Source organism: Diadema antillarum, unplaced genomic scaffold (assembly GCF_040938485.1).
Source record: "Diadema antillarum isolate AM-2024a unplaced genomic scaffold, OU_Dant_1.0 seq00000546_RagTag, whole genome shotgun sequence".
NCBI classification, from domain to species: Eukaryota; Metazoa; Echinodermata; class Echinoidea; order Diadematoida; family Diadematidae; genus Diadema; species Diadema antillarum.
This window is the reverse complement of record NW_027271492.1, coordinates 1,011,971-1,039,590: the sequence shown is the minus strand read 5'-3', so window position 1 is coordinate 1,039,590 and position 27,620 is coordinate 1,011,971. Positions and strand designations below refer to the sequence as shown.

General features: G+C 38.5%; 1 protein-coding gene across 2 annotated transcripts; it reads left to right on the top strand.

The window, feature by feature from the left end:
* The first annotated feature begins 251 nt into the window (after positions 1–251).
* On the top strand, positions 252–26,428 carry LOC139734724 (putative E3 ubiquitin-protein ligase UNKL). Of its 2 annotated transcripts, none has more exons than XM_071645518.1 (14): positions 252–362; positions 467–676; positions 9,241–9,605; positions 9,872–10,007; positions 10,654–10,856; positions 11,770–11,888; positions 12,949–13,125; positions 15,324–15,456; positions 18,088–18,213; positions 19,093–19,262; positions 21,328–21,588; positions 23,695–23,790; positions 25,435–25,596; positions 26,246–26,428. In XM_071645518.1, the coding sequence occupies exons 1-14, from the start codon at positions 262–264 to the stop codon at positions 26,426–26,428; spliced, it is 2,442 nt and encodes an 813-aa protein (XP_071501619.1). In that variant the 5' UTR covers positions 252–261. The 2 variants fall into 2 exon arrangements, with proteins under 2 accessions (XP_071501619.1, XP_071501618.1); XM_071645517.1 differs by having other exon boundaries at positions 12,919–13,125.
* Positions 26,429–27,620: the final 1,192 nt, after the last annotated feature.

Genomic DNA, 27,620 nt, shown 5'->3' with positions numbered 1-27,620 from the left:
ACAGAAGAAAAAAAAAATATTGAGATTAATGGATGTAGTGCAATGTACGAGGCTTGTTTAGGTAAACAACTGCACGTGTGTTCCGCTCAGCTGTTTTGCCAAAATACGTGACGTCAGAGGGGAAGTCCTGGTCATGTGACTTCATTCAGCTCCGATCAGTGACGTCAGAGCAAAGCTGATTGGCTTCGCAAGGACTGCTTAGCGCGGGCTTGCGTGCACGTACGTACCACGTTCGTGTAGTAGTGGACTACGCACGAGAAGATGCACAGTATCGCTGAAGAAAGCAAAATGCCGTCCGAACAGCAAAAGACCTCGGCTAATCAAGTGATATCTGCTCAGCCAGAGAAACCATTTCACTACACGTAAGTAATGATGTCAACCTTTGTCTAGTTTTTGCATACATAATGAATTACTCGGCTTAGCTGTTAACGTCGTGCTCATGTTTTTATTCTGCCTTTCATTACAGATACTTGAAGGAGTTTCGCACACAACAATGCCAGGATTTCTTGCAACACAAGTGTCCGCATCATCGACCGTTTACCTGTTTTCATTGGCATTTTCTCAATCAACGACGTCGACGACCCATTCGAAAACGTGATGGAACGTTTAATTATAGTCCGGATATATATTGTTCCAAGTATGATGAAACATCAGGCCTTTGCGAAGACAGAGACGAGTACGTATTCTCTGATGTTTACACGATTTATGTCTGACAGGCGTTGAGAAATCTTGACGCCATGTTTGTTATGGCCGCGCAAGTCGGGCCAACTTGTTGACAATATTTGACGGATTCTTGCTTAGAGCTTGTGATGATGACGATGGTTAGCAATATGATCTTTTAATGGCAATCGGTTTCAGATGTCATATGGTATGAGTTAAACTTGCTTAATAACTTCAGAAGTCGTCTGTTAAGGGTGATTTAGTGAATATAGTGCGAGTATTGGGGACAGTGCTTACGTGACGGCGAGACAGAAATTGTTGTGTGATTTGTATTTGGGCGCGCTATCGCATGTTTGTGCGTGCCTCGTTTTTGTTTTCGAGCGATCCGCTGATCTGAGTAGCCAATGCATGCACGGCGAAGTCCGCAAACCCTATACTGTACGGACTCCGGCCAGCCTGTGTTTGTATTGCCGTAAGATTGGAAGAGTATGTTGACTAATCAAACCTGTGCTGTGGCTGTAGACATGCCCATGCTGGTTTTCATTGTGCTTTTGCTGTGCTGTCTGACAATTTTCAGAGGCATGTTAGCGAGCTACTAGTAGGTTACAGATTGTACACAGTTCAGGTCATCAGGACAGAGACTGTATTATACTGGTCATGATGATGATTTTGGGCCAAATTTGGCTGCTGTGTCCATTCATCATTTCACCGCATTTTCAGTTTTCATGGATGGCCTGGGTGGGATAGTGAACAGAATATGTGGATACCAGTGGCAGTGCCAGGTTAGTTGTGTGGCAAATGGAATGTACAAGTGGCATGTAAAACCAAATACTAGATACCTTGGTATTTATAGCAAAAACCAAAACTATGTACAGTCAAACCTGCCTTAGAGGCCACCTGTCTATAGCAGCCACCTGTCTATAGCGGCCACTCAAAAATCCCCCGAGAGAAAAGCCCTGTTAAAGACCCTGTGTATAGCGGCCACCTGTCTAACGCAGTCAGCGGCCACAATTTTTGTTTCTCGCGGTAGATTTTAACCTGTCTATAGTGGCCACAGAGCCCGTATTTCAGCATGTTTTTCTGATTTGTGGACGTGGCAGACATTCATGGGCAACGTTTAGTGATCGCCATTGCTGCATTCATCACTTACTCAGTCATAATAAATCACTAGTGTTAAGCTTTCTTCACGACTGTACACATGCTGCTGTGCAACAATTTCATAAACACCGGCATTGTTCAATGCATGAAATACACATGTGTACACTTATACGCATATGTACATTATGTACATTAAATACTTATTGATATATCCAACGATGATATGTACATATGTATAGATTAGGCAATGCACATAAGGTTGGATTACCTGTCTATAGCGGCCACCTGTCTATAACGGCCACTTTTTTCGTTTCCCTTGGGTGGCCGCTATAGACAGGTTTGACTGTATGATGCTTACTGCCTTCCTTCCCTGCAATCTGTGAATTAGAGAAAAAAAATAGCAATTGTAATAATAATAGAAAAGTTTACAACATCTACACCTACATTACAAATTAAATACAATTGAGGATTTGTACCTGTGTAGTGTTACACTTTTTAAAGTTATATTTTATGTTGAACAGAGGGTGCAATATGCCACACTTTTAAGTTTTATCAATAGGCCCTACCACTACCAGTGAAAAAGTGTATTTAGTATTATGATGCACAAGTGTGTTTCTGTCTTGTATTTTGACCATCAAAATGAACCCCTTTAATATTACAAGCAGCTCTTATAGTGTCACCTCAACTGCCCTTATACTCGACATTTGTTTTTCGTAACATTTTTTTTATTTTCCCTTGAGAGAAGTGAAAGGATAGAGTCTAGTAGTAAATTGATATTTTGCATTGCATTTGATATTTCACTGTTCTGCTCCAACACTCAGAAATTCTGTTTCCATGCGATATAATTTCGTTATGAAGAGTGCAATAATTGATAATGCTTTTGTAGGAAATCAAACCAAGATTTGAAAGCATGTAAAGCCTTCATTGAATTCATGATAAAGATGTTTTATCCATCACAATATTGCAGAGGTGACAGTTACAAATGTTACTATAAACAAGAAAATCCCCAAATAGAATGGTTTGTCTGAAGAGAATGAAATGTCATTTCTTTTAAAAAAGGAAAAGAAAAAAGAAGTTTCATAGTCTGAACTACTGTACTAGATGTACACGTATGTCTTGCCCAAATTTCAGCATCTTAAATTCAAAATTTGTGTTTGTACAATGTTTTAATGCCCTATCTCTACTATGCTTGACTGCATGTAAACCCACCTCAGAATTGTTACCCAGACCATGTTAACTTCCTTATTATGGTGTTTCTTCTGTTGATTTTTTTTTTTCAAATTAAGTGGGACAAATTCTTTACCATTTGCAAGCTTAAAAAGCACACATTTTGTGGTGAAGAGACTGATTGTTAGTAAAGTATACATCCAGATATTCCTCAGAAAATTACCCTCCATCAAGTTTTCATCCAGTCTTTAATGTTGCAAATGAATATTAAATGCTGTAACTGCAATCTTATATACACGTAAATTATGACTGTACAGGAGGTAGTTATATTTTTTTATTCTTTACAAAGTAACTGAATGTCATGGAAAAAATATATTATATTGGATAATGAATGGTGATGTATGAAAAAGTTCAGCATGTAGGAGAAATTCAGCCATGTACAGCTAATTGTCAGAATTGATTGCTAGGCTAGCAGACATTCTTATTCTGTGAGATCTCATTGCTTTTTTCTTCCAACAGATGATTTGGTAGCACACATGCACAAGTACATGCACATTGTACATGGATTTAGTATGTAGTAAAACATGATATATTCGCGGCATGAATTTTTCATGAATTGGAGCCGACAGCCTTTTTCGTGGCATGAAATTTTCGCGAAGTGCCACTGGCGTTCAATGCATTTAGTGTAAACATTGACTTTCGCGTGCATTTTAATTTCGCGAATCTTGGCGCTCGCGAAATTCTTAAAGTGCACGCGAAAATTCCTTGTTTTACGGTATTGTACAACCCATCCTGTCCTGATGGGAATAGAATGCTCTTACTAGAATTTTGGGATGGATTATAAATTTATCTCAGGTGAGGGCCAATAAAAAATGCTGAAAATCTTGATCAGTGCTGTTACTGATTTTAGTTCTGAAGGTAAAAATGTGAGTATTCTCAGTTGTGACCATAGAGAAGAAATTTAGAAGATGTATAATACACAATGTACATGTATTAGAGTCTGTATTCACACAATAAGCCTACTTTGTTTTTCCTTTCTTTTGTTAGACAGGCAATTGTACTAGTGTATGATACATTTTAAGGGCAAGTACAGGGTATATCCTCATAGTTTGTAAAATTATACATAAATGTAGACTTAGATTGAAAGTGAGTTTTACTGCTGTGTAGGCTTTTGTTACTCATGACTTTTGTGGTACTTTATGGCTACATTAAGATGTTAATGGTATATTTTCTACTAGCTCTCATTCCAGACGTGGCTTTAATAAGCCAGTTCGTAGTTCTACTTTGCGCATGAGCAGAAAAAGGTCATTGGTACCAAAACGCATTAATGGTTTTTAAATTCACGGAGATAAGCATCTGTCATATACACGTGTAATGATTATTCATGCATCCTTGTACATGATACTTGCCATTACATCCACCTGACTGCAAACCTGGTATTTGGCAATACGAATATAAACATGTTTTAATGCATTCAATATACAAAACAAAGAAATAGATGCTTCCACTGAGGGTTGTTTGACGGACCATTCTGGTCACCTGGTCTCGCTTTGCAAGATCATGTTTTGTTTAACATGAATTCCATAAATTGTTACGCCGGGCAAACTTACCGGTACGCATTATGTTGCTTTGAATATGAGTGTAGTGCCTAACCAACTTAGACCCGTTTACAGTGCCGGGCTGGGCCGAGCCGCGGCCGAGCTGCGGCCGAGCCCAGCCTCGATTGCGAGGCCAAGTCCCGCAATTTTGTCCGTTTACACTGCCGGCTCGGCCGCGCTTTTGATTCAAACCTTTCAATTTTTTGTCGTAGTGGCGCTCTGCTTGTAAACAAACGTAATTTGGTATTGTCTGGTTTCTCAGACCCTTTGCCAACTGAATTCCGTGGCGACAAAGTCGCCGTTTGGGCAAAGGCCTTTGCCGAAGGAAAAAATCCTTTGCAGGACACAACCACCTTATAAACTATACTAGTTTTCGACGTTGAGGGGGTTAATATCCTGAATAGCGAAATAATACAGGCAGAGGGTTTGGAAGCCAGACTAAAATTGGCCGCACATTTAGCCCAGTTTGCGTTTACACTGAGAAAAGACCACCTCTAGAGCATGGCCAAGTGCGAGGCCAATTTTGGCCTCGCATTTGGCCTTTTGCGCGTTTACACTGAAATGAAGGTGGGCTCAGCCGCGGCCGAGCCTCGCACTGTAAACGGGGTCTAGGAAAATAGAAAGGTCATTTGTACCAATGTGCACTTGAGGTAATTACGAACTGGCTTATTGTGCCGACTGAATATAACAAACACGTGATGTTGTACAAATATGGTTTAGAATATAGAATTCATAGTCACAGTGTACACTGTATCTTAACATCTGTTTCACTGAAAGCATCCTTATTCAACATAATTGCTAAAGTTAATGAAGATGCATGACAAATGCAGAGGAAATGAAGTTGAAGCATACAATGTACAATGTACATGTATGTTTACTCTTCAGTGTTGGTTCAACTTTTTGTGTTGTGTTTGGTGCCTACAATGGTATAAAACTTTCAATATATGCGAGTAATCGAAAGACCATTTTAGCAGATTCAGTTACACAGAAACTGAAAGCGATTGAAACACGGGGATACTTAAAACTTTCTCAAAAGTCTGTTGCTTTCTGCCCAATTTCAAGTATTTGTCTTGACATGTGAAATGCAAGAAGTGTGGAATTTGTGCACAATTCCAAGAGTATTTAAAAAATCCATATGAATAGCTTATTTCCTAGAAATGAATTTTCCTGTGTTCAGAGAGGCAAGTTTGATTTTACAGTGTATAAGATATAATTTGCTGAGTGATAGCATAATAACCAATATACAGTATACATATATGGAAGTGTCTTGTAAAATACAAATTTTATTTGTTATGTAAGATCTTACAAAATACCCCTACAAAATTCAAGGAAATGAATACTATCTGGTCTGATAACATTTCTCGCTAAAAAAAATTGCCTTGTGCCAGCATCTACAGGATGTATATCTGTCGTCATGTTTGACTTACACATGAATGTATATATTCAAAGAGATACACTGTAATAATAACTTGCTCTTTTCCCTGAATGCAACATCATATCCTTGTGTACACACAGGAAAATATTAATGCACTGTTATTTCTCTCTCGGTTTCAGAGGAACAAGCGAGATACCTTTGGTAGTCCGTATTTCCTCCTGTTGATTCACCTAACACTATGCTTTCTTACAATGTAGGTAGCAATGCTTTGGAAGAAAAGTGACTTTTCCATACCTCTCATAATTTCTGTGAAATGCATTTTGAATACATGTATTTGATATATATTTTGACAATTATAAAAAAATGTAAAAAAAAAAAACCTTGCAAATTTACTCGGGAACTGTGATCTCTGGCTATCAGTTTTTAAGGCCTTGCTGTAGCAGAGATTGCACAAGTATGCAATTATCTGTATTCTACTCACACATCAGAATTTGTGATAAACAGAAAGGAAAGCATGCTGTAACCATTCTCGTTTGCAGTGTAACACAAACTAGTAATACTTTGATGATGTAAACAGTGTACAGCAATAGTACAAATGTACATTGTATACTGTGCCAAATAGATATCAAACTTCCTTGCTGTTTGACAGATGAGTGATCCAGTCTCTTTATCTATATTTCATTTACAATTAGCTGAACAATTTAGCTGAGAAAAATTGCTTTAAATGAAATATGAAAATCAAAGCAGTTACTTCAAATCTGTATGGTAACGCAGAGCTGCCAAGTAATGTTCGTACAAAGCTACAAAGAAATATAAATTGTATTTTGAAGATTTTTATCAGAACTACTTGTACATACAGCTTGTGCAGTTTGTAAGCCATTATATGATGTGCTCTTTTTGAGTACTTTTCTGTGATATCACACTGTATCCTTGGTTGTTGTAGACATCATGATACTGTACTTGTATCAGAACTTCTCAGTTTCTTATACATTTGTATATCTGTTAAAATAGGTTCAGTATTCACTTTGTACTTTGATATGGCCAGTGTACATTAAGCTAGGTAGATTGCTGTTTGTTACAGAAAAATCCTTATGAAAACATGTACAATTCGTCGGGTGCCCGTGCATTGGCCGCTAACGCGATACAATTTGTATTGCGTTAGCGGCCAATGCACGGGCACCCGACGAATTGTACATCTTCGTCATCATGGCATGCAATGTAATCAAACTTTGGTGGTGAAGTCTTTTGTACTGTACCAATGATGCTATGTAAATACTGTGTACATGTATATGTACAATTGTATGGGGTAGTTTATGGGTTTGGTTCTTGTCAAAGAACATATCGGTACTGCCCAAAATACACCTTGCATTAAACAATCTTTTCTGTATTTTTTCCCCATTCTTTTTTCACTTTAAGGACGTTCCTCAGTTGAGTTTGTGCGCATCCTAGCTGCGCAGGTTTCAGTGACGTAACAAAGAGCGTAGAAGCGCACGCACGAGTGATGAGCTGAGCTAGCTGAGCTGAGCAGCTGCTGCTAGTAGATCGAGCGAGAGTGTGGAACGTACGGATACCCGACAGCTCCCCACCGCGGCCGCGCTGGGCGGCCTCGCTCGGCTCGCGTGCCGACTGTACGCGTTACAATCTGTACGTACTACGCGAAGTTCAGCGGTCCGAGCCACATCTATACATGGTCATGGTATAGCACAACACTGATTGACAGAATCGGGAAGCTTGAAAATGGAACAGAGCTGTTTCCATTTTCAATCCATAGATCTGTTTTGTGACATGCAGTTCATTATCTGTTCATCAACATAGTAAAGTCGAGTGCTAAGGTACCTAGGGCCTATAGGCCCTAGTCGGGGACTACTAGTCGACTAGACTAGGTGTTAAAAGCAACAACAACAACAACAACAACAACAACAACAACAAAACAAACATATAACATGCATTTCATCTTTAGGTCTAACAACTGAAACAATCTGTGTATCTCTGTTAAAATCTAAATTAGATCTAAACTTGTCATTACTAATACAAAATATTGTTTTTTTTGTATATTTTTGGTTACAAAATACAAGGTCATGGAAGTATTATCAAATAAGTATTTATCACTTTCACCATTCAGATATTAATTTTTTATTGCCAAATCTGGTGTAACAAAAGGAGAATCAAGGAAATTTTTGTTTTCGGGGGGGGGGGGGGGGGGGGGGGGCATGACATTCATGCACCCCACCTAATCAGGGCACCCACGATAGGTTTATAACCAGATTTTGGGGTCCTGGGATAATTTCTATCATATGGGGGGCTGCTAGCACAAAAACAAGCACATGAACCCCCACTTTTTATTGTTTTTCTGGAATTAGTAAGCCTTTTTCTACAATTTGGTCAAGTTTCATGAAAATGACCTGGGTTTTGAATGTACAGCATTTAAGTTTTATGAACCCACCTTGTCAGGGCATCCCTGCATAGGTTCCTGACCAGATTTTGGGGACTTACGATGATATATGTTGCATGGGGGTGCTGCTAGCACAAAAACGAGCACATGAACCTCCACTTTTTATTGTTTTTCTGGAATTAGTAAGCCTTCTTCTACAATTTGGTCAAGTTTCGTGAAAATGACATGGGTTTTGAATGTACAGCATAAGTTTTATGAACCTTGTCCTTTAGCTCACCCCTAACAGAAAACGTCGATGAGAAGGATATTGAGAGATTTCGGTGTTTTCTGTTGTGTGAGGGCGCTGCTTGCTCAAGAATGAGAGTGTAAACCCTAACTTTTCCTCGTTTGGGTACCTTTTTCTGCAATTCTTGCAAATTGGAGAAAATAACCTGGATTTATAAAGAATTATGGGGATTTAAGTTTGTTATTGCAGATTTTGTTGCCAATCATGGTCTCGATCCTGTAACGCTATTATTTTGGTACAGGACGGCAGATTAGTCATATTCTTCAAAGTCTCGTTGAAGAAAAACAACCACATGAACCTATGGTTCTATTTACATATTTGAGCTTCGGATGGGTCAAAGATACGGTATGGAAAGTTTGAAGAAAATGACATGGATTTCACTTTAACTGAGGAACGTCCTTAAGTCCCTAAGTCAAACAGAGGCAGACAGGCAACCAGCTTTGTTATCAAAAGTGATGTTACATTTTGATGTAGGAGTGAGACAGCTCAAACTTAGCCAGTCATCATAAATTCTAGACTGTAATACGGCATCATCTTATCTACCTAGAGTGAGCATAAAAAGTTATTTTGGTTTGCTTTTGGTTTTCTGTGTAAACAGGAAAGGATGATCATGACTTGATTGTTGTTTTCAATGAAAAATCCATCACACCAATTACATTTTCAGCTGCCCATATTTACACCGCAACACCGGAGACACAGAAAGGAGGTACCACTTACGCTACTACAAAACAGGCACCTGTGTCCACGAGACAGATGCTCGGGGCCACTGTGTCAAAAATGGCCCTCACTGTGCATTCGCTCATGGCCCACACGACCTGCGACAGCCAGTGTACGACATCAGAGAGATGGCGCAGACCAAGCCCCTGCAGGGGCCGCCTATGCTACCAACAGACTGCCCCTCGTCCAGCGATGCTCTCATTGCGTCTCTGACAGCGAATCCACTGACTACTCAAGCACCAACAGTGGGCCAGACTTCTCTGGTGGCGGACAAGGACAAGACCATGTATGTTGATGATCCAAGATGGCAAGGTAAAACATGAGTTTATATCTAATGCTATTATTTTCATATTTGCTGAAGGGTAAAATGCATTGTCCTTGAACCCAGTTTCACTGACAAGTTATGTATACTGGTATGTTGCCATAAAGCTAAAATAAAGCTAGTATGTGTAATATGTTTGCAGCATGTTTATTGAGCACAGGTATGGCCCATTTGCAAATTTTCTTCAAAACAATGCATACAAATAGTTTCTTTCAGTAATTTTTCTTCTTCTTTTTCACTATATTTCCTGTAACAGATACAAACTTTGTGTTGGCAAACTACAAGACAGAACCTTGCAACAAACCTCCTCGATTATGTCGCCAAGGTTACGCATGCCCTAGATTTCATAATGCCAGAGACAGGAGGAGGAATCCACGTAAATTCAAGTACAGGTGAGACCTCTTAGTGACATCACTCAAGTGGTAAATGTGATAAAAATATACAATGCAACTTGAGATCTTCTGTTATTTCCTGTCCAGTACAGTGACCTTCCGTGTTGTTGCTGAATACTTTTGTGTTGTTTTCAGCACCAATACAGAAGGCCACTGCTTTTTCTTTTAACCTTCCTAAGTTTGATGAATGGATGCTGATTGCTCTGTGGATGTATAAATCAACATGAATCTAAAGTTTTGCTCAACTTCATTCTCACCCTTTCAGTGTCATTGTCATGGACTCATTGATAGGACACATGAAATTTTGAAATTTTGAGTTTCATAGAATAACAACGAGAATTACAATTCAAGTAGAATGCTCACATTTCATAGTTTTGTATGATTGCAGAGTTGAGGGCAATTTGTTAGGTACTAGTAGTACTAGTAGTGTTTTGTGAATGATATTAGATATATCAACACATTTCACAATTGTCTGCTTCAAAACTGTTGTTTTTGTTGTTTCCTATTGCAATTTATATATAAAATCATTCTGTCTGCAAGAAGGTGCTCTCTAAGATGTTCTGTTGCCATTTTTTGACTTTGTTTCTGCAAGTATTGAATTTTGCCTTGACCTTTTTGATTTGATCATACCCCACGCCCACGTCAGGTCAACTCCATGTCCGAATGTTAAGATAGGCGATGAGTGGGGGGACCCATCCAATTGTGAACAGACTGACAGCTGCCAGTATTGCCACACCCGCACTGATCAGCAGTTCCACCCCGAGATCTACAAGTCTACAAAATGCAACGACATGCAACAGACTGGCTTTTGCCCTCGTGGGCCCTTTTGTGCATTTGCCCATGTAGACCGTGAGTACCTGCCAAACCCATTTTGTACATGCCAGGAACCATCACTCAGCATATTTTGGCACCCCCTCCCCCTCTCATCTCCTATTCCCCTCCCCCCCCCCCCCCATCTTCTAATGCCAGCTCTCTGAGAACTATAAGGCACAAGACTCACACTGAGTTGAGATAATATCTGACTAGTACATATGCATAGACTTTGGTAAATATGAAAAATCATATCATAATAAGCAAAGTTATGTTATGTTACCCTGACATATTGTATTATATAACTTGTTGACTTTTTGCTTTTTACTCCCTTTTCTCACAAATGTTAATGATAAAAAGGTATTGTGTCTTTTTCTCATGAATCAGTTTTGATACTAAGTGGGACCAAATGTATCTGCCAGTCTTTATGTTTTAAAACTACCGAGTGAATTTATCAAAGCTTTGATTTAATGGGACAACCGGGGAGAGAGGGTTGAAAACATGTAGTACTCATCTATCTAATTTCAGTTTTTTTTTTTTTTTGCAACTACTTGCCACCATCACATCATTTAGAAGGAAATGATCACAAACATTTCATTTCCAGGTACTCAGAATCTCATTTGATAAATGATCCTTGGTTATTCTCTGCATTTCAGACTGAAGTTAAATTTTTTTTTTTTAAATGAACAGAGAGAGAGAGAGAGAGAGAAAAAAAAAAAACATTCAAAACAAATTCAATCAGTTTCTTGTGACATACATTTCCAGAAACAAAATCTCTTATTAGAAAAAATGGAAATGAGAAGTTATTATGTAGTGAGTAATGAGCCATCTATTTATGATATGATATTCAGTGAATGTTGTTAATATTTTCTCTTAATATTACCTACAATGCATGTGCATGACTATGGTTCACTTTCTCCCTCTTTCCAATTGAATGGTTTGACTTGAGCAGAGGAAATGAGTGACACACATCGTGAATTAACCGAGGACCAAACCAGCTTGGCTCAGATATCACCTGTTTCATCCGCCTCCTCAACCAGTAACCAAGTCATGAATCCATCATTACAATCAGTGAGTACTTCTTCTCTTTTTACTTCACTTTTGGTTCATTTCTTTTTATTTAGCACCTTGTTCTGTATCAAGGATGGCTTTGATAGGTCAAAATCTCTACAGTATGATCATTTCTCTATGTTTACAATGCTTCCATGATAGTTAAAGACCCTTCACTCAAACATATCCTGTTTATGTAGTGTACTTTAAGCAGCCTTTCAACTGATTTTCAAAGCTCTTATTGATATTGGTCTAAAGAATTTTTTTTTCTTTTAGTTTGTTTATTCTTTGTCTTATGTACTGTATTTGAACAGTTTAAATTTTGATGATTCTTTGTAATCTTAGAATTGAGTCTGATAAGACAAGGTGCTTGATGCATGTGCAAGCGATTTCGTTTGTAACTGTCAGCAATTATCTGTGTGATTATTTTGTAATTAGTCTGTACATGAAAATTCAAATTGGGTGCCTGTTTTGCAAGACTTTACACTTGAGTGATGATAGGCCCTACTTCTGTGGCACAAGTCAAAATGATCAAATTCAGCTTCAGGAATTTAAGGATTAACACACTGAACAAGTTTTTTACCTATTCCTTCTTCTGTTCCAATGACAAGTAGCCCGTAATTGGTGGTCGTATTGGAGTGCATAGGAACATATACACACTGTTTCATGAGCTATATGATCTTAATCATTGTTTATTACCATAATAGTAGTTATAATGAATCATGCAATGTCTAAATTTTTGAGCTGGGTGCGCACCAGGATTTTCACAATTATCCTTTCTGATTAGCACTGGTATATTTCAGTAACTGAGTATATGCAAAGTACAAAGGCTATCAAGTAGAATATTAATCATGAGTGCCTATCCTTCGGTAACTGAGTTTATTACAACACAAAATACATTATTATGGCAAAAGGTATAAAGTTGAAGATTTAAAATGACTCAATGTTAAATTAAGTTCTTCATATCTCATTTGATGCATGTATCATGCATGCTCGTAGAGTAGACTCTAATTAATAATCTTGTGTCCACTCTCCCCCTTTACTGTTTCAGGAGTTGTGTCTTGATTTTTCGTTTATGCAGTCCAATATTTTGGGCCACCTTGGGGGAGGAGATGCATCTAGTATGAACAGTCCCGGCAGTAGTGGGCTTGGTCCAATCGGGAAGCCTCGCTCCAACAGTGCTTCTAGTAGCTATTCCTCCGTCTCAGAAAGCTCTAGCTATCATCGTTCACATAATGCAGAAAAAGATGACAATTCAGTGAGTGTAGATGATTTTTGTTCTTTTTGACCGAATTATGATGATAATTTAGCCCCTTTGTACCATTCATCTTCCTGTTAAATTTTTTGTTTGTTTGTTTGTTTTCTTGGGGGGGGGGGTGGTCTGTAGAACCTTCTTGCAGTCTCTAAGTTTTTTCATCCCAAATTTTTCCATTAGATTATAAAGATGAGTACATGGTAGTGCCAGATGAGTCAAGTTTTACATCAATGTAATAAACAGCTGGTGCTTACAGTATAGTGGTCAATCGGCCAATAGAACTATTTCAGACATTCCATTATCAGCTGAGTTAACTTTTGAAGGTTGAGATCACACAAGTGCCAAATTTGATTTGGAGTTTCCGAATCTTTAAGCTTGGCAAACACAAGGTCGATGCTTGGGGGTGCACAGCCACATTTGTCTGGTTTTGTGAAGTCTGGATACATGGTGCGGCTGAGTAAACAAACAATACGATGCACCTGCTCTATTGTGTGGTTAATGTGTTGTACTTTGGTCCCAGGGTCTAATCTCATGTTCAGTTCAAGTGTTATCCGCTATTATGTTATCTGAGGTAAAAGGAAAATATGGATTACTGTGTCGTGCAGTTGCCCTGTAAACATTGAGCAAACATATCTGCTAAGATCTGATGGAAGAGTGGTGCGTGCAGTAAATATGTAATAGATTATTTGCTGGAATTTAGTCATAGGAATTGTTCTTTTTCAACAAACATTTAAAAATATTTGAAGGAAACACGTAGATGTTTTGAATAAAATTTTGCCCATTCTCGTCTTTAACATGAAACTTGTGGACAATTTATTTGTAAAACGTTCAGTGTACCACTCCAAGCTCAAGTCGTAACTTGCTTGGTGTATTTATGGCAGTAATTCTGCAAGATAGGCATGTTTATTAATTCATAGTCTTAGAGTCTGAAATGGCAATTTAAATGGGTGGGTGGAAGTGTGTATGTGTGTTTTCCTCCTGTAGTTTTGTTTCGCACACATTCTCCGTAAGGTCATATTTGAGGCTTCAATTTGATGTTGCAGAGGGCCTATATTTTCACTGTGTCTTTTTCAAATTTTCATGCAGATTATAGTAAAAGAATTTGCACAAATATATATTCAGGAAAAAGAGTTAGTCGGCTGTCTTGATTACTCTAGCATTTGACTGTAAGACATTTTTCATTAGATTCTTCACAGGTTAAAAAAATGGTATTAATGCTTTCATGGTATGACTTCTGGAATCAAACAGATTGAATGGAAGAATGAATGAGAATTGAATTTGCCTGATACTGGTGTACCCTGACCATAGAGCTCAGTGGAAGTTGTTTCATTGTAATACGGTAACATATCTTTTCTTAAACAAAACTGCTGATTTTCTTATGTAAAACCAAGACAAAATATTATATATTTGTTTGTTTGTTTGTTTGTTTGTTATTGTCAGGCTTCTGGAGATGGCCCAGCTTACTGATTTATTGACTTTTAAGATTTTTTGTAGAGTCCATTCATTTGTTATTTTGATGTTTTTTTAGTGATTTCATAAATTTCTGTGCAATGCCAATGTCATGTCACTGCTGGTATGCAACACAAACCTTTTCTTGGGTCATGTTCTCCCTTGTGGTTTCAAATAGCATTCAAGATCCAAGCCACTGAAACCACAGTGATGCTGAGGTCACGGGGTCACACCACTGACTCATATAACTTAATTCAGCACTGGGCCAGCATGAGTGTGTGAAGCCAAGTTGGTTACTATTGGTGATCCTAATGACTTTTTCTTGTTGTTGTTGTTGTGGCTAACTGTTTCATCCATTGTGCTGTTCTTCATACATCCTTAATCATGGAGAATGTCATGTTTTGCCAGATGCGTGGGAAAGACATCCAGCCTTCTGCTAATGGGTATGGGTGCATGAAAAAAGAAAAGAAGGTATAGGCATGGAATATAAGTAATTGTACCACAAGACTGATGGATTTTTTTTTTAAGACTACAAGGAATTGTTGTTGTCATGACCCTTTATTATGTAGTATTTTGAGTATGACTGTTAACAATGAAAGCTCTACCAGTGGTGATAATGTGAAAGTTTTATTAATGAGACGAAAAATAAACATTGCCCATCGATTACATTTATACTGCATTCAGAAGTTGCATGTAGCACAACTAGATGAAATGTTTTCTTACTATGGTTACTGTATATTTTCTGATTTCAGAATCTCTTCTACCCAGCCTGCTCTCAAATACCTTTAACGACGAACAGCGCAACAAACTCATTCTTCGGCAGCACAATGTCAGCCAATGCCCAGCCGTTCTATCCTACTAGTGATACAGTTGAATCAGTTATAGGTAGGCAAACAGTTGCACCATTGGGTGGTGTTGTTGCTGTTTTTTGTGTGTTTGTTTGTTTGTTTTCTAATGGATTGCTTTGTTTGCTGTTCAGTTTTGAATCTGACCTTATATGGCCAGCTCCAATGTACTGTTTCTTGGTTGCAGGATGATTTTTCAGTGAGCTGAGCCCTTTCTCTCTTGGACTTTGTCTGCAAGTACAGGAAACAAACAGGATATCCTGGTTGTAGGCTTCAAATACATTGGGTTTTGATGCTATACAAGAGATATCACGTGATCAAAGAGATATCATGTGATCAAAATGATATCATGTGATCAAAGTAATGTTATGTGATCAAGAGAGTTCTTGTCATGTTCACAGATTTTTGAGAGATGCTTGCCTGATCTAAATAAACTCACTACAGTACCATCCAGATAAAATTTTACTGGAAGACACTTTGAGCTTTTTTACTCTTATGTCAATGATTTTTTTTTTTTTTTTTTTTTTTTTTTGTTATTCCCAAAACTTTCCGTTTTGAACAATTTGGGTTTAAAGCAAAAAATACCTTTGTTGCATTTTCATTAAATTATGCTTGATAATCTCTTGCCAATAATGGTAGAGAAACTAGAGCTAAGTCCAAAGAAACGTTCACTCTCTTTGTTTTCAGTCATGTGATGCAATGCTTTCTCCTGCCAATAATGGAAAAGAAACTAGATCTAAGCCCAAAGAAACATTCACTCTCAATGTTTTCAGTCATGTAATGCAATGCTTTCTTGACTGCAATATTCTTGTTTGTTTGTGTTGTTGTTGAGAGTGACCAGCTGTATGCCATTTATGTACAAAGATATTGATGAAATTATCCTTTTATAAGTGTAGGATGTGTTTGATGGCACTGCTCACTCCAATGACCAATTAACTGTTGAGATTTAAGAATAATTTGTTGAAAAGCACAAATACAATATGTATGAGTAGGAAGGATTAGGGATTTTGCTCACTACTTACTTTTCTTAAAATTATACAGTTATTTTGGTTTTGCTATCTGTTTTGTGGGGATTTTGCTTAATGTGATGTATCAACCGTCACACTTGTAGCACATACTTACTCTGATTAATTCCCTAAGGCCATTTGTATTCTGCATGACCTTTGAGGTCATTGTGTGATATGTTTTCCCCTTTATTAATAGTTTGTATGTTGCACTCATGGGGATTAGTTCAGCAAAAGCATATGTTTCAGATGACCTAGATTTTACATGTCCTTTTTAGGATTTTACTTTAAAGGTGTGAATAAAGTCTCACGTGCTGGTACATTATTTATCACTGAAGATTTGTTTCACCAGCTATTATTTGTGTGAAATAACCATTCAAACGATTTTCATATGTCACTATGTGGCTGTGATGAAGGATTTCTCTCTTCCACCTCATTTTTTGAGGAGACTTTGAGTCTGTTATGTGACACAGAGCATCTCAGTGACCAGTTACTACATGTAGCCACTACCATGCTCAAGATATGATATGCACTCTATGCTTGCACAAGAGATTATTATTTACCAGCACAAGCACCATAGATCGCATGCAGCATGATGTTAATATGAGTGAATATATGCAGTAACAGCAGATTCATGGCTGGGAGATTACATTAAGTTGTTCTCACCTTCTGCACAAATATTCAAAAAAAAATCTTCATGCATGCTCTAAATCATGCATTTCAAAGGTTTTAGAAGTATTTTTATGTTTATTTTTTTATTGTTGTAAACTGCACTGAATGGAATGGTGTGAATTTGAATGAGCAATGATTATGCTAGCATACCTTCACTGCCTTCGATGGGATATGTGGCACATGAAGTAGTATTGATGCGTTCTCTTGTTGCTTATCAATCTTGAAGCATGTGATGCATCAGTTACTGTACACGCTGTTATTTTTGCGTACAGATATTTTCGCGAAGGAGGAGGTCATAGACATTTTCGCAAGATGTCGTTTTTCGCGAACTGACGCCGACGCTAAAGTAAATGCGCTATTACCCTAGCACATGGAGATATTTTCGCATGTTGTTAAATTCGCGAAAATTAAACCCTCGCGAAAATAACAGCTTATACAGTACATTACTTTCCCAGCCTTGCAGCTCAGAGCTTTCTTGTCGTCGGCAGATTGCCCACACTTAGAATGCTCCATTTTTGTGTTTAGGTGTGGCTCTTTTGAAATTTTGTCCTAGTTATTTTGTTATTGCCCAAGGAATGCAGAATGGTTTCAAGTCCAGATCAATTATCTCGTTACCAGAATTTGCTGGACTTGATGTGGGTGAACTCAATTTGTTTCCTGTTATTTTTGTAGGCTTACAATAGAATTAATTTCCATACTGAGCAAAAGGTAATGAAACAAGTTTTAGGTGACATAGGGAATTCATAATGCTGTTGAGTATTACTCTGCAATATGATTTCTATGATTTTTTTTTTTCACCGAAGTGAAATTACACTTTTATGCATTATCTATCACTTTAGTGATATCACATTTTATATTTCTGGATAGACTAATCAGTGCATATGCCCTACAATGAAAAATAAACAACAAAAGTTTCCTATTATTTCAGCAATCATCTGTTTGTTCATTTTCGGGGGCAAATTTGTAGTTCAATGTTATCATTTTGTATTTCTCAGGGAATGCTTTAGATGAACTCAATATGGATGACTTTGATGTAGCAGCTACGTGTATAGACAAAGAGTTGGACAATGATAACTCCTCTATAGGAAGCTCCACAACCAGTTTGGGTCATTTACCCATGGGTAAGTCCTTTGCCTTGTGCCTTTCCCATTCATCTCACTAGTCTGATGCAGATCTAGAAAGGGTCCATCTTTGTCCCAAACCTTTGGGTGCTATCTAGGTCCCTGATGAACACAACAACAGGTCACTCAATTTGCATTAAGAAAAAGAAAAAGAGAGACGCTTATATACATATAAGAAGTGCATGAAAATTTGTTTTTCAAGCAACTGCACGATGTTGGTCGTGGAAAGTGTTTCTGTGGGAGTGTGTGTATGTTGTTGTTCATTCCTTTCACTGTACCTGTTTTCACAGCCACATTTAAAAGAAAAATGTCACCAACTGCTGAAATTTCTTATTGATAATTTTGCTGCATTGTTCACAGCCATCTGTATTATACTGGTTCCTGTGTGTGCGCGGTCATGAATAGATTGTTCATGTTTCACTTCAAAACATTATTGAAGAAGACTTCACTCCTTGTATCAAAGCTACTTCTGCTTTTATGTTCCTGAAACAACAACAACAAAATTATAATGCCCTATGTAAGATGCATGGAGAGCAGTATTTATAACATATTGTGCTTCACTTATGTCACAACACAAAATATTCCAATTGGACCTATATACAAGATTTTCTGACAATCAATTAAATATTGTAATGCCCGCCATTTATGTACCTGATTATTTTGTTCAGAATTTCACAAAACGTTTATTCTTATTTCACCCAAATCATTTCCTCCTTTTAGACTCATGCCATCTGTAAGAAATTTGAAATATGCTGCATTTTGATATTGACATACAAACCTGTCTCCCCTGTGTTCTGTAAAACAATCTGCCTGCAAAATTCTAAATTTGTGTTATTAAGCTCCAGTCCTGAGTTTCCTCTTCTGTCCATTGACACCCAGGTCTAAGTCTAGGAACATCAGCGCCAGTCAACATCCCTACCAGCACCAGTCTCAATCATAAGTCTTCAATGCCGGAGAGCCCTGCCTCCCCACTCTCCTCCCAGCTTCCCCCGGCCTTCGTGCCTCAGCACATACAGCAGCAGCAGCATCAGCAGCAGCAGATAGAACAGGTATGCCTACTACCATCTGTGCTTCCAGTTATGTAGCAGATACAGTACATATATGCTGTATGCTACAAGCAGAGTGTGTGTCATTTCCTTTTGTAATTCCCTTCCATCCATGTTGCAATTCATGTAGAAGATACAGCACATACCGTATGCTAAAGGGCGTACAGTGCACTCCCATTATAACGAACACAGTTGTAACGAAATCCCGGTTACAACAAAGTAAAAATTCAGGCCACAACATTATCCACTTTAAGTATTCTTATTGTTTATTTGTTCGGTTATAACGAAATTTCGATATAACAAAAGAAGATTGCTGGTCCCGAGGACTTCGTTGTAATGGGAGTCAGTCGTATCTCACTGGAGGAAGCTTTGCTGCGACTGCTGCTACTTGTGCAACTCGAGAGAAAAAAAAAATGGCTTGCACTCTCATCGAGAAGGAAATTCCAGGGCGACTCCAGAGACGTCTCCAAATAGGATAATAATTCATTCGTGCGGGAGTCGTGGAGACGTCGTTGCGACACCTTGGAGATGTCTCTGCAACATAGGTTGCCAATGGATCTACGCATAGTCGCGGAGACGTCTTGGAGACCTCACTAATAAAATTAGTCTGTGACTTAGCTGCAACTAGAGGAAGACCTTGTGGAGACTCATCTACGACCTGCTGCTTGAGACTGGAAAGAGTCTCTGAAAAAAAATCAATATACAAATGATGCACAGGTCTGAGTTCGTCAGTCGGAATTGTGTGCATAAGGTAATTATGGAATGCTTAACCCGCGAGGCGAAGCGGAGTGGGTTTGGGTTTAGGCTAAATTCCATAGTTACCGCATGCACACTATATTCCGACTGACGCACGAAAATACATGTGAGTCATCTGATTTATAGAATGGGTAATTTTCTTGCCAAAAACCCATTTTTCTATCATGTTACCCGATGACAAAATGACTGGATGCATTTACTTTTGGCTTGCCGTAAACGAGCGTGCATCAGTTTTTACTGGACGCACGGCCAGCTGTGCAATTAGTTTTTACTGGACGCATGGCCAACCTGAGTGCGCGAACGCTTGCTTAGTGCGCGAACCTTTGTTACAAGTACGCGTACTCTTGAAAAGTGCGCGATAACATGTTTACCACTGTGACTCAGTGTGCGGCCAGTAAAAATCAACGCATAGCTCTCGACCAGTCAGATCGCAGGATTCTCGCTACCCATTCTATAAACATGTTTGATTCTCTCGCGCAACTCTCCGGAGGCTCAGCTGCATTCCACAAGATGTTGTGGAGACATTGTGGAGACATTGTGGAGACGTCTCCACAAGCAGGGAGACTTGAGTCACCATCAGGTCACCAAGTAGTCTCCAGCCCTGTGAGATAGCCACGAATAGAGCGTGTGGCAATTCCATCTGTTTTGTGATTTATGTTGCAGATACAGCACATATATGCTGAATGCTACAGATAGAGCATGTGTACCTTTCATTTGTGTTGTGATTCACGTAGCAAAACAGAACATGTATGAGTCTGACGATTCCATTCCTGTTTTGATTTGTGTAGCAGACAGAGCATGTATGTTGAATTCCATCTGTGTTGTGATTCCTGTAGCAGACACAGAGCGTATGGAAAGTCCATCTGCATAACACTAATGATGACAATAGTAAAACATTATTATTTGTAAAGTGTGATATCCACCGTACCTAGGTGTTCAAGGCACAGTGCAATGTGATAAATAACCTAAGCGCAACAGAATGGAAGTTCACGACAATGCACAACCACACAAACATAAAAGAAATAAAAACACAATTATCAGAATAGATGAAAGGTGAAACAAATAAAGTGTGTAATCATATTCCATTTTGACCAGGTGATTTAAGGCTTAATTTGATAGCCTACATAAGGAGAGAATGAAGTATAAGGAGAGAATGAAGTATAAGGAGTATAGATTCTAATTGTACCATGTTATGATGCTATCATTAAAACACACACACATGCACAAGAACAGATACAGCTGATGTTGACTGTGTTGCATCTGTGAGGTAATAGCATGTCCTTAATTTTGTACTTCTTTCATACTCTTTCAGGCTGCTGCAGCATTCATGAGTCAACCAAACACAGTGCCATCCAACATACGGCACATGGGTCTAGGGCACATCCTCGGCGACCCCATGGGCCCAACGTCGGCCTCTTCGGGCTCTGCCACCCAGGGCACTGCTGCCCCCAGGGGAGGGGGTCACAACCACACGGGGGAGGGGGAGATGGACACACACAGGTTACAGGAAGAGATCACAGCACTCCGGAGTCAGGTGCAGAAGTGGGAGGAGACATGGGTACAAGCCAAGCAGGTATGTCATATGGGCCCCACCCCTCCCTTCTCCCTCCCCACCCCCCCCCCCCCCAATCTGTCTTGTGACCTTTAGCATTTGGCCCATTTGCAGTGTGAAGTTAATGCATTGTGTTTTAGTGTCTCTCTTGCCAAAGTAGCCCTCATTTCCTAACCCCTATTCAAATTTCCCTCACACTTTTCCAGAAAAGTGAAGGGAAATGATACTTGAAGAGTATTGTATTTTAGTGTGGGTGAAAATTGTAAATCATCTTCATTTTTATTTGTATCTAGAGTTCTCACAGCATCATCTCATTGCTTTATGTAAAGAGTAGATGGCATTTTCATGCTCACAAGCACTACAATTGAATCATCAAATGAGACCCTTTGTCTGAGCGCATAAGTCTTCACTTCAAATTGGAATATGTGTGTTTAGAACTTGTGTGATACATGTATACCTTTTCAAATTGGGACTGATATTCTGAATCAATAAACAATGTTTTTGATGCATCACAATATTTTGTATCTGTATGTAATCTGAAAATCTTGGGCCTTTAGGTTGTTTGCTGTTTTGTCCACGAGGTTACCGTGCAGGTCTAATGTGATCTGTGCTGTCCTTTCATGCAATAAGAGTCTATTGCTTTAGGTTTTCCTTTGTCCCAAATTATACAATTTGATTGCGGAATGTGGCATACAACTGTTTGATATATTTCTGACTGTTTTGTCGTCTTAAAGGAAAAAAAAAAGGATGTCTCAGCTTTGGAAAATGCTGAAATTATTTTTAATGAAATATGAAGAAAATAAAAAGGAGTTTGTATCTTGTGACAAGGAAGAATCCTTATTATTCATTTTGGACTCAGCATCATGCTCAAGTCAAATCTTGTGCCATACCATTGATTTCTCGTGTGAAAACTGAGCACCTTTAAATACATGTAGCATTATTCCTGGTGTAATATCAAAACAAACAAATGTATTTGGAGATTAAAGGAATATTTATGCCCTGAACATTAGCTCTGAACGTTCTTACTCTGAGAGGATTTTGTGTAAGTTTGCATGTTTTTTGTCATTCCACCAGTGTGAAGATATCATGACTAAAGCCCGCCACACACCATACGACCTGGGATCGTACAACCTTAAGACCATAAGACCAGGGCCCCATCTCACAAAAGATGTTAGGATGACAACTCTTGCTGGAATGACAACTTTCCACAGCAAACAGCCAATCAGGAAGCTGTATTCTTGTCGTTACCATGACAATAGTCATTCCAGCAAAGAGTTGTCATCAAATAAACTCTTTATAAAATGGGGCCCTGGTCATACGACCTGGCAACGCACATTATACGATCAGACTACACCACTAGGCTCACGACCTTTCTGGCTTCAGTACATTTTACCAATGAGTATCACGCAGTGCACATTGCGTGCACTTCTATACTCTTCGCATAATGCCGTATCGTGATTGGCTGAAAGCCCACGACTCGTCGTGGAAATTTGACTTGTCAAATCTCTATGACTGGCACTACGACCCAGTGGTACAACTGGAAACTGGCAGGGCTGGTGACGCCACACCTGGTCTTAAGGTCGTACGACCGGTCTGATCGTACAGTGTGCAGTGGGCTTTAGGTTCACCAAGTCCATATAATATCACGATGGAGCCCCGAAGAGAGATATAGTTCCATGGTTATGGCTTGGATGTGTATTAATTGGGTGTCATTGTGACATTAATAACAAGATTGCAGTGAGATTCATTTTTTTTGCCATTTACATCCTGAAAGATCCTAACAGAAAATGCATGGGGACAGATGTATGTGACTTGATGCATGGAGATTTCTTATGAATCTAAAATATGTCATAACAATAAGGAGAACATGATGTAATACCAACAACAACAAAAAAAAAAAAGAGAAAAAAAAATGTTTTGTGAATCATTGTATGATATTACTTGCCAAACCAAGTTGCCTACACATATATTGAGGGCTTTTATGGAGACAGTGAGTCTGTATTTTCTTCTCTGGTTACTGCCCATCTCGCATTCTAATAATGACAGAAATTGGTTGAGGTAGAGTATGGTATATATGACATCCCTTTCATCATAGAGATAGCCTCCTTTTTGTTTGCTTTGTTTCAGGCATGTGATGCATGGAAACGTGAGGCTACGGAATCACAGGAAAAAGCCAAGCATGCAGAATTAGAAAAGAATACGGCATTACAAAGAAAAGAAGAGGTAATACTTTGGGGGAATTTGAATGAATTTGAGAATAAATACGAGATTACTGATTGCTTGAAGATTACAGATTGATTAAAGTTTCAGCAACAGCAAATGGGAAAATGACAATTATGACTGTTAGAGATGTAAGTACAGTCCATTGCAAATCACTTCATGCAACAAACGGTGCTCAGGACGGCATCTACAGTAAAATCAGAAATATTTGCGGCATGAAAGTTTTGCAAATTGGAGCCGACGACCTTGTTCGCAGTATGAAATTTTTACAAATTGTCACTGGCATTCAATGCATATAGTGTAGACGAGAACTTACATTTGCATTTTGATTTTGTGAATCTTGGCTTTTGCAAAATTCGTGAAATTAAAATGCACACAAAAATTTCGGGTTTTACAGTATGTTATATGTCTGCAGTGATCTTCTCAGAACCTCATTCAGTGATATCGTAAACATTGATTTTCTCAAACTTATTTTACTTTGAAAAAGGGAAACAAAATTATTGATTCTGCATGAGGTATATGATATATGTTCTTGTATTGATGGATCTTCAACTGATGTTGCTGCTTTATATCTAGTAAAAGAACAAAATAATACTTTGTATTTTTTCCTGTTCACGGGTAGTAAAGATCACTCTTGTGGTATCACATATGCATGTTGCCAGTTTGAAGTTCCTTCTAATGCCATATTGGATGCCTTACTGACAGTACTACAGTAATGATTTTGTATCTATTGGGTTAAATTGTTCAAAAGTTGATCAATTCAAATTTATTCCTTTGCCCTGCAATGCAAGAATTGCATACTCAGGGGAAGGGGGGGGGGGGGGGGCGGTGTCACCTTTAATTGTGTGCTCTAACATTAGAGAAGCACAAATATAATCTCTATACACTCACAGTGCCTTTTTTTTCAGAGGGTTCTCCAGATATATTTCACATGTGCCTACCACCTATATAAAGCCATGATTTCATCCTACAAGGCACAGTCATACATTGATAAGGAGATAAGTCTGCGGGATGAGAAGTTAGAGCATCCTGTACCTGTATCCCGAGAATGTGAAATGTCATTAGATGTGGAATTAATCTAAACAAATAATAGAAGACCTTGAAATCTCATGCAAGATTTGTTTTGTTTTGTTTTGTTTTGTTTTCAATTATGCTTATGCTCATTGTTTGTATGAGTGAGTAGAATATCATTTGCTTTAATTGTGCAGTCATAGAGTCCTGTAAGAGAGAACATTGTCAAGTTATCTACCGGTAAATGGCTGTATGTAGTGTGTATAGGATACCAAGGAATGAATCAGAAATATCTCTTCTTTGGCTGATTTCACCCACATTTTATTGATATCCTGACTGTGTTAGTACCTCTAAAAAGTATGTGTCACTTCAGGAAGATTTTCTCGGAATGATTGGAATATGTGGATGGTTGTTGAGAAATAGAACACCGTTCAGCTAGGTATGCCAACGTGACAACGTTCTGCTCCAAGGGTTCAGTTTCGAGCTATCGTTTGCATCCTCTCCAGTTTATGTTTATCTTCTTTCTCATTTACACACCAGAGAGTACAATGATCATCTCTTTGGCTGAATGCCAAGAAATATTTGGTGAAATTAACATGCCTGCATTGCTCTCTCTGTTTCTCCCACTCTGCCCAGGCTTTCAACGAGTCTAGGATACTAAAACAGGAGATAGAAGGGCTCTCCGGGGGACCACATCTACACGTGCTGAACAAAGCATCAGAGCTTTATAGTTTACCCTTGCCCAAGCTGAAACAACTTCAATCGCAGCTCAAAGTAGACTTAGAAAGGGTAGAGAAGGTGGGTTATCCTCTTGAGGTTATTTTCTTTGTGGTGTTTAAACTGTATTACAGACAGTACACATGCTACGAATGCTCAGATGATGATTAAATATTAAGTTTCAATGCTCTGTATCAAGTATCTATTGAATTTGTACCAGAAAGATTGCAATTGGAAAAATGTAATTGAGCTGCATTCGTGACATGATTTGTCAAAGTATACAGGTGGTAATTATAATGAATTACAATATTACCAGACATGCACCATCTAGTAGTACATTCGGATTTGTAGTATTTCAGAGTAGGATGCTTTTTACTCCACCTACTGGCTACAATGTATTCACCCATGATGTTTAGTGGAAGGCAAGATATTGGCAGATTATCTATCTTCCTTGCTGCCTGCATAATTATTTCTTTTTGTTTTGCCATGGTAATTTGGGAGCTAGAAGAATCCACATATATCTGGTCTATAGTGGAGGTGCTTGAGGTTTTGGTGCAGATATACTTTGTGATGAGAGAAACTTAATTTTGGAGGTATCTCCTTGGAGACAACTGAACTCTATGTCTGACTTCCATTTGATAGAGTTTCATTTACAATGCTAGCCAACAAATATGTATGCAATTTGATATCATTTGTTTTGTTTTGTTCTTTCCTCTCCTCATCCTGCTAGATTCTGCATATAAGAGAGAACTTCCTGTGTTGCATATGTCAAGAGCGGGAGCGGAGTGTGGTTGTGGGACCATGCCAGCACCTAGTCCTCTGCGCCTCCTGTGCATCAGCTTGTACCGAATGCCCTGTCTGCCACAAATCAATCAGCAGTAAGACCAATGTAGTGGTCCCCGCCCCTCTCTGACTGCTTCGGTGTCCTAGGGAGCAGCAAGGGGGGTAAGGTGGGGGGTTGACGGGGGGTGACGGGGTTGGGTTCACCTATAGCCTCCAGTCCCTATGTGGTTGAATCTGGTAGCAAATATTTCCATTGGTGTTTGAAATAATCAAAGGTCAGGAACCACAATCTCTTTGTGGAAGAGAGGGTGGTTTTAAGCCACTACAGCGACTTCATTTTTTCTGCGTTTCTTTGTAGAATTTTTTTGTTTCTTCCTCTTGACACACTACATTTGATATGATAAATTTAAGAGAAATTGACTCTTATCATGGACTTATACAATGTTCAGCAGTATCATGTAGCATGGCTGTGATGTATGCAGGTACATTTAAAAAATTGTATGTTCAATTCATGTTTCTTCCATATCCATGTTGCTTTCAAACTAGATTTCTCAAAAGTATTATACCTTACATGCAGTAGAATGTACCGAACATCTTGTATAGTTACTGATTGCAGATATTGAATCATAAGTATCTCATAGCACTCCTGAAATCAGTCTTAGAAACTGTTCTCTTGTCTTTACTGTAAGAAATGGAAACAAGTCACATTCTTGTTATCAAGCTTCCAGAATGATATTGATAACACATTCTAAAATTTGTTCTTTGTTGTTTCCTTCAAAAAGATAGAAAATTAGACACGGATACAATTTTTGGGAACAATACCCAAATTGTTTGGCATTAGATGCCAATTCATATGCCATCGTTTCTGTGTAATCTTTAGAAAGTACAGTGTAGCATTGAGCAGAGATGGCTTTAGAATCAGTCTTACAAATATTCAAGATAATGAATGTTTATTATAATGTTCTTCCATCAGAGATAATGTAACATCCAAGAGTAAGCACAAAAGAGGACTACGTCAATTTGATAACAGAACTTGTGTGCGATATTCCAGTCTTTGGCTAGTCATCCTGAAACTTGTAGCTTCAAATGCAACCTTTTGATTTATATGTTTCATGCACACATTTTACGTCGCAAAATATGAAAACAGATTATGTAGTATCTTTACTGTGTGCTTGATTACCAGTAAACTTTCACTTTCAACCATATGCGATGGTGGTAATTAAAAACTGTTTGAACAAATCTGAACGAGTAGAAACTTGATTGTAGTCTTCTTTATGCCTCTTCCATCTGACTTTAAAAAAGAATGCAAAAATAGGAGTATA